Source organism: Cucumis melo, chromosome 8 (assembly GCF_025177605.1).
Source record: "Cucumis melo cultivar AY chromosome 8, USDA_Cmelo_AY_1.0, whole genome shotgun sequence".
Lineage (NCBI taxonomy): Eukaryota > Viridiplantae > Streptophyta > Magnoliopsida > Cucurbitales > Cucurbitaceae > Cucumis > Cucumis melo.
The window spans coordinates 25,743,626-25,752,357 of NC_066864.1; the positions used below are offsets into that span (position 1 = coordinate 25,743,626).

Consider the following 8,732-nt stretch of genomic DNA (forward strand, 5'->3'; position numbering starts at 1 on the left):
CAAAAATAAAAATAAAAATAAATAAACGATAGTTTAAAAAAAAATAGATTGATTGGTACATAAATAAAAGAGATATTATTAAAATAAGCTTAATTCTGATCGACATAATCTTTCATCTTAAAAGTTGAAGATTCAGTCTCTTGTCTCACAATTGTTGTAGCACAATTTGAAACGATTTATAGAATTTGATAAACTATTTATAGATCAGATTCTACTAGTGAAAAACAAAAAAAATACTGAACTAAACTCAAAATAAAAAAACAAAATCAACATTTCCAAAACCTAAAAGGACTGAATAGAAATTTAATAAACTAGAAGGATGAAATTGAAAACCAACGTATAGGCGTAATAAATATTAATCCTTGCTAAAACATGAAAGAAGAAGAAGTAAATGGAGAAACACTTTTCTCCATCTACCTGTTTCCTACTCCAAAATTAATTTCAATTAGTTGAGAGTTAGAATAATCCCCAAATTTTCAAATGTCTCCATAAATTCCCAAATTCTCACTATTCTTCTCCCAAAATCTGCCATGGAAATCGCTTCTTCTTCCTCCTCTTCGATCAAAGACCCCAAATCCACTCAATCCGCCGCCGCCGCCGCCGCCGCCCGTTCCCGGAAACGCCGCAACACCTGCATCGGAATCTCCATCGCCATCCTCCTCCTCCTCATCATCTTAATCATCATTCTCGCCTTCACAGTCTTCAAAGCCAAACGTCCAATCACCACCGTCAATTCCGTTGCCCTAGCCGATCTCGACGTGTCGCTAAACCTAGCCAGAGTCTCCGTCGACATCAACGTCACTCTAATTGCCGGCATCGCAATCACGAACCCTAACAAGGTCGGATTCAGCTACAAGAACAGCACCGCGTTTTTGAATTACAGAGGGGAATTGGTCGGAGAAGCGCCGATTATGGCTGGAAAGATCGACGCAGGAGAGAGGAAGGAGATGAATATCACGCTGACGATTATGGCGGATCGGTTACTGAAGACGACAACGGTGTTTTCGGATGTAGTGGCGGGATCTATGCCGTTGAATACGTATGCGAGGATTTCAGGTAAGGTGAAGATTTTGGGGATTTTTAACATTCATGTGGTTTCAACTACGTCTTGTGATTTCAATGTGGATATATCGGAGAGGAAAGTTGGAGATCAACAGTGTAATTATCATACTAAGATCTGATTGATTGATTGATTGATTGATTGATTAAGCTTCTTCTTGTTTTGTTCTTATTGTTGTTCTTGGTAAATTATGAAAGAGATTTGTAGGGTGAATTAGGGGTGTTTGTAGAGTGTTGTAATTGATCGATTTGGGATTTAGTTACTATTTTTGTACTAAACTTCCTCTCTTATGTTTGCTGTTGTTTTTTAATGTAAAATTACAAATTTAATCCTAAACTGTGAGCATAGTATCGGTAATCGATTCCTCTGACTATGAAGAATACAAACAATTAATTGATATGGAATTAGGTGGTTTAAGCTTTTGAATTTGTTGTAAAATGTTGTCTCTTTAAATTTTTTTCCAAATCAGTGACATTGACTCACCCTACCTTATAGTTAATTATATTGTGAGGTTTGTGGGTGTTCTAAGATATTTGTTTGAATTGATATTCAACGCTTAAAATGACTGACCCAGAGGATTGAGGTAGGTTACACTCTAATTCATTTCTTTGATGGATATGAAAATCGTAATTAAAAGTTAAAAATATGAAATTGGGTTCTGAGTGATTGGATACTGTTTTTTAAGTTATATATTGAATATGAAAAAGATAATTTTAATTCTTCTCTTAAATATGGACTAAGAACAAAATTCAATACATTAAACTTTTTCACAAATATTTCCCTTTTTTTTTTTTTTTTTTTTTTTTTTATTTTTCTGTTTTTCATAATCTCCATTTCTCTTTCGACAATGATGACATACATTTTTAATCTTTCAAATTAATTTTTGATATGAAAAATGTATTTAAAACATTTGTTTTGAAACCCATAAAATAAAGATGTGAAACATGTTTTTAATTTTTTAAAAATAAATTTGACGTTATGAAAATTACATTTAAAATTAATTTGGTGATAAATTACATTACATCTAAAAAAATTACATTAATTTTTTGATGATATGAAAATCATTTTAAAATCAGAATTAAAATTTAGAAAATAAAATAGACGATTTTAAAAAAAATTGTTTTTGTTTTAAAACTTGGCTAAGAACGTAAATGTTTTAAGGAGAAACTAGGAATAAGAAATGATACAAATAATCGAGGTGACAAACCTACTAACTTTCGAAATAAAGTTTTGGATTCCTCGAATAAAAAAGATCAGATGTACAATCTAATAGGTTAATTGATTTTTGAAAATTTTTAATTTAGGAGGATTCTAATTAGATAGAAAAATTAAAAGTTTTAGAATTCACTCTAGTTTATTGATATATTATTTTTGCCTATAAATTAAGTTTAAAAGTATCACCTCAAGTGGCTCAGGTTCATGCTCTTTTTATGAAATTATTTTGTTATCTTACTTTTTAGATATGAATTCAAACACTAAGAAATTTTTTTTTTCAATTTAGATATAGATCGAAAGATTTTCTTTCAAAATATGGAAAATCATTAAAAAAATAAAGAGAAAAATCAAATTTTTAAAGAAACCAAATCATTCAGAGAACTAACCACAACCACACGTTTTCTCCATAAAAGCAGAGGAGAATAAATTTGAGTAATATAAGGAACCCTAGCCACTTCTTCAAAGCTAAAAGAAAGAATCAAACATCGTAGTATTGATTAAACTATGCACCGTCCCATTTGCATTACGTAGCCACCAAGGAAAAGAAGCAAATGAGAGAACCAAACTAGACTTAGTTTGGTAAATAAATGATTATTTGATGACTATAAAGTTTGTCTTTCTTTTGAAGTTTTGCTCAAAAATAAAAATTAAGAATTAAGAATTAAAAAATGCTTGTCTGTATTTTTAAACATATCTCAGCAGCTGATGATCTCAATATTTTCGTGTGACTTAATAAAGTTATATTGCTTATTATGAAAATTTTTATAATTGCATTATCAAAAAAGGATGTACACTATCGTAACATTAAATTCAAATATTTCTTAACAATACTTATATATGAATTCTCATATTTCTCAATCTCAATTAAATTAGACCTAATAAATAATTTGATATTAAAATTTAATGGGGGTGATATGGAGTCTTCACAACTTTAATTAGGAATTGAATGGGTTGATGTGGAAGTAAATGTTGAGATTCATGACTTCAATGAAAAAGTTGGAAGTTTCTTAATTTTCAACGAAGGTTGATGTCAACTCCAAATTTTAGTCTGATCCTCGAAGTTTTAAATATTATAAAATAAAATAAAATATTTATAAATATAACAAAATGTTAGATAGATACTAATAGATTACTATTATTTGTCATTGATAGACCTAATATAAATGTCTATTAATGATAAATGGTGATACTTTATTATACTTTTAAATATTTCAGCGCTTTTGTTCTTTAAAATAAAGAAAAAAATCGTTTTGATCCTAGTTTTGGATATAGTTTCTATTTAGTTCCTAGGTCTCAAATGTTATGTATTTAGTCTTTTAAGTTTTAAATTAGATTTCGATTTAGTTCCTACATTTTAAAACGATACAATTTTACTATTGACATTTGAATTTTATTTCAATTTGATTTTATATTTCAATATTTACAATTTTTAAACCTCAAATTTTTCAATGCTGGTGTATATATTAATAAATTAAAATAATTAAATAAATTGTAATTAATTAAATTTCACTATTTTTTATCACTTTTAAAATTAACTTTAAAATTTTACTTCTTAATTATATTAAATTAATTAATAAACATTGACATTAACATTTGTAAACGAGTATTTAATAAAAATATTTAAAGTTAAAAACCGTAAAATATTAAATTTTAGGGACTAAATTAAAATAAAATTCAAATCTTAGTAGTAAAATCTTAATATTTTGATACTTTAAAAACTAAATTGAAACCAAAATAAAAAAATTAAAGATTAAATATGTAATCTTTTGAAATTTAAAGACTAAATAAAAGTTAGACTCAAAATTTAGGAAAAAGAAAAAGTTTAATCTTTTTTCCATAAAATGATACCTCTATGCGTAGGGATCTCCTGTATTGGTTGGTTTGAGACCGAAGGTTTGCCTCACCCTATGTATCTAAAAATAAAGATTCAATGATCATATTTTCACTCTTAAAATTAGACTAAATTCTAATTTTCTTAATTTATTATTTAACACAACTATGAAATAATTTTATTTTAATAAACAAAAGAAAAAAAAAACGAATGAAGACCAGAACAGAACAGACTATACTTTATACTATATTTACATATCTTTATACTATATTTACATATCATGAAAGTAAATATTAGTTGACAATAAGCTTTTATTAATTTACTATGAACATGTTTTTATTAATTTACTATGAACATGCTTTTATGTTAAGAAATTCATATAATTATTCATTTACAATACCATAGTACAATTAATACATTACATAAGGAAAAAAGTAAATTAAATTTAGAGATGGCATATTGTAAGTTGATTTTTTTTTTAATTTAGTATAAGTTTAGGTTTTAAAATTTAAGATTCAAATTTGAGTATAATGATAGCATTTATAGGTTGTTTCTGACCAAAATAAATCTAAAAACATTTTTCAACGATAACATTGGAGTTGTCTATCAAAATTTTTTTTATTGAAAATCTAAAGCATAAAAGAAAATATGGACTGGGTGAGATTTTGGAATAAGTAGAACTAAGGCTTCCTTTGGTATTATGTTTCCAATCATAAAAAGAGATAACAACCAAATCATTTTTTAACTTAACAAAAGTCTAAAAATAGTAGCTTTTCCTTTTAGCTTCGGTGAAAGTTGGCAGGTGAAAATTTGCCAACTTCTTCAAAAATTTAAATAAACATACGAGAAATTGTCAGTAAAAAAAGAAACTATATACAAATTATATTAAGAAAAAAAAAATCTCAAAATTTAGTTCATTCATTTTTTATAGGAATTATTTTCTAAAACTTTTATAAAATAATTTAGATAAGATAAGTTTATTGATATTTAGAAGGATATTTTCAATTATAAAAAGAAAAAAATCAAAACTATTTATAAAATATAAAAAAAAATCTAAAAAATTATAAATCACATCCAATTTAAAATAAATTATAAATGAATTATTTATAGAAATTAGAAAACAACAAAACAATAAAGCTAAGTTAGTTGATGTAACTAATTTACAATAATAAAGTATTAATTTATCAAATACTATAACTATTTAGAAAGTGGAGAGCAAACCAAAAATGGTGTAGGGAGTTGTAAATGCGCTCCATGTAGTTTCCTTTTCATGTTAGAAAGAAACATTGAAATTTGTTTGTTTTATATTCATCGCTCATATATCACCTAACTCTCCACCCTAATTACAAGTAAAACATTATAATTACTTTTGGTTCCATTTATTCTTTAAAATTTTAATTTACGACTATTTATGTTTATGCAACCCGTTCAAATTATTTGTGTTTTATACATATATAAAATTGCTCTTAACTCGTAAATTAAAACATTATAATCAATCCTAAACTTTCTCATTTCAAGAAAAAAAAGGATTTTTTCATAAACTAGGAAAATAAAAAAAAAAAAAAAAAAAAAAAACAGAGAGAAAAACATACGCTCAAAATTGAGAAGAAAAGAAAAAACTAATGGAAAAAAGGTGTTTCTCAAAATTCATGATTCACATATGAGTGGCGACAAATGGTTTACAAACAAAAATAACAAAACAATTTTAGGATAAGTTTAATTGACTTTCTGCATGCCTACAAAATTAATCAAAAAGTTAATCCAAACAAACTCTTAATCAACAACCAAATAATTTTTGGTTTGCAAAAACTTCATATCAAACACTTTTCTATTGACATAAATTATTTGAAGAGATTATTACAATGTTGGTTGGAAGTTTTGAAGCACAAAGTATATGAGAAAAAAGTTGTCTTAGTGTTTCAATTTATAGCCTGTGTTATTAAGGATTACATAAATTTTCAAATTTACCTCCATCAGTTATTTTGAGGAAGCCAAACATTTTTTCTTACACTTATACTAAAAAATGGACACTAAGATCCGTACAATCGCTACAATTAAAGAGCTAATCTTGAAATTTTGCCAACCACACTCAATACCCCTTCTAAGTGCCATATTTCAAACCATAAATCTCAAAATGGAGAACATTTCGGTGAAGTCTAACTATTTGGAGGTTTGTAAATCTACTTAACGATGTCTCCTTCAGTACTTTTTATTGATGAAGCTAAGAATAATAGTTAGAATATGCTCTCTTCTAGGTGAGGCAATATCACAACTTCCTCTTATTTACCTTTTTTTTTCTTTTATTCTGATTAGGTATCTATATCTCACGATAAATTCTTTAATTTCCTAATGACGTTTGAATCCTAAATCCCAAAGACTCGAATTCAAATATGATAACATCACACCATTAGTGTAATTGCTATAACAACACAACAAGTTATAGTTGGTGCCACATTGAAAAATACTTTCTTGGAATCAAAGTGAAGAATAATCCTTTACAAAAAAAAAAAAAAAAAAAAGGACAAAAGACCATTTTAATGATAGTTTGAAATCAAAGTTGATAAAAAGAATAATCCTTCAAACGACCATTTCTATAATAGTTTCAAATCAAAGTTAGTTGAATGATTTTGCCTTAGAGGAAAGTCATAATTAAGGATCAATTCATCATCACTTAATAATTGTTTCATTATTTGTTAGGTGTTACTATTTCCATTGTTGTTGGAATTTCCAGTTCCAAGAAACCATGTCGATAACACCAATAACGGCCTTAATCCACTTTGTAAAATTCATCTCCACCAAAATCAAGCACCAGGGTTGAAATCACCTAACTGTAACTATATATATAGTTTCGATCAGTTTTCATACGAAAAAAAGAACATAGAACGAAGCCATTCTTACTCAATAGCAACAAATTTGATGTCTTGCAGAAATGAAAAATACAAAAAGTTGAGTTTACAAGGAAATTGCTTTCTGATGAATCTTAAAGAGCGCAGAAAACCAAAAGTCAACGAAATCAACAATACGGTTCCAATTGAACCAACAAGACGCTTGATGATCCAAATCTTACTTAGAAAAGTATTCTAAATGAACCATAAAGTCAAATGATTAGAAAAAACATCGGATACCTAGATCCAACCAAGAAGCATTCGACTATTAACTATAAAGAAAAGGTGCTTGTCAAGCAACAAAATCCCACAGAATCAGGCTACAAATCTTCTCTATACATCTTCAGACATTAGTCTTGTGGGTCCTTTTAAGGTGTTCAAGTCAATTTCAGCACTCAATGTAACTGTCACATGATATATATTACATTTTGATCATAAAACTTGTATGACCCAAATTCTACGTTGATGATCAGTATAAAATTTAAGCCCATTCCCACCACACCTTACGTCTTCACATGGTCTAAAGACCACTAGACCAAGCTCAATTAGTTTATTTGAAGTCAGTATTTATTTAATGGAAATTAAAAGTGAAACTGAGCTTATCCAACTAACAACTAGATCAAAAAGTAGGACCTAATAAAAAGTAAGTTAGGATTCCATCAAATCTCAAAAGGTAGTGTCCTTTTAAGACTTGTACTACACCCATCGTTGAAAGTTGCCACTTTCTGCCTGCTAAAAGGAAGAGAGCAAGAGCAACACCCATGCCTCAGCCACCAAGAGAATCTGAATCTGACTGCCACCAATTTCTTCTTTCTTACTTCTTTCTTCTTACTTCTTTGCTGTTCAAAAGAGGCAGCCATCACCATCAGGTTTTAATAATGATAAGTCAGAAAATGATAAGGAATGGGCCTTCACATACCTAACATAACATTTCTCATTTCATGGAAGCATCAGTTCCGACCCTACATCAATCCATTTTCTGAAGCATCTGCATGAACATTAAGTTCTAGTATTCTATTCCACAATCACCTGGGAGTTCCATAATCGCTCATTTTCGAACCCCAGATCATTTAGACATCTCAAATCAATATGTGCTTTGTTATGGAATCAAAAAGACATTTACTTGGTTCACTAATATTTTGTTTGCTACGCCCACAGGCAAAAGAAGAGTATTTGTGATTAGAGAAAAAAAATAATAGAACGTAGATTTAGAGACATTTACGGAATATAATGCACTCTTAAATAATGTAAATAACAAGACCTCATGCCCGTTCATTCGGAGCACTAGATAAGATATTCAGACATTCCAACAATTTCAAAGAATAAAATCATAAATTAGTAATCCGACTCACATCATATGTCTTGTATCTTCAATAGTTCAAAGTTATTTCAATTGCCACCAGCATATTCCAGTCTTAAATAATTCGTAAAATAGCTAACTAGATTCAAACTAATATGAAAAACTGGAGCGTTGGAACTTGTAAGGTCCTTGGTTGTGAAATCACCAGAAGATCCAAAAAGATTAGTTATTAATGAAATGAAAATTTAACATTCAATATAGAAGGTGAGCTAGAAATGGTACAATCCTGACAGAAAAAAAGTAAGAGTCTACAAGTTCTTTTGGCAAATGATACCAGTAACAAATAATTCTTCATTCAGCATTTCTACAAGTGGATCTCTGCCTAGGAAATAAAGTAATATCAGCTAAAGGAATAAAAATGACATCATATTAACAACTTGC

The 8,732-nt window shown here is 28.3% G+C and overlaps 1 protein-coding gene across 1 annotated transcript; it reads left to right on the forward strand.

Annotated features, from left to right (window-relative positions):
- Positions 1–260: 260 nt before the first annotated feature.
- LOC103501497 (uncharacterized) lies at positions 261–1,396 on the forward strand. The gene has a single exon (XM_008465087.3). The coding sequence runs from the start codon at positions 531–533 to the stop codon at positions 1,179–1,181; it is 651 nt and encodes a 216-aa protein (XP_008463309.1). The 5' UTR covers positions 261–530; the 3' UTR covers positions 1,182–1,396.
- The last annotated feature ends 7,336 nt before the right edge of the window (positions 1,397–8,732 follow it).

What these genes read in the sequence shown, in the direction of transcription:
- LOC103501497 (XM_008465087.3), top strand. Translation starts at nt 531, where the DNA reads ATGGAAATCGCTTCTTCTTCCTCCTCTTCGATCAAAGACCCCAAATCC.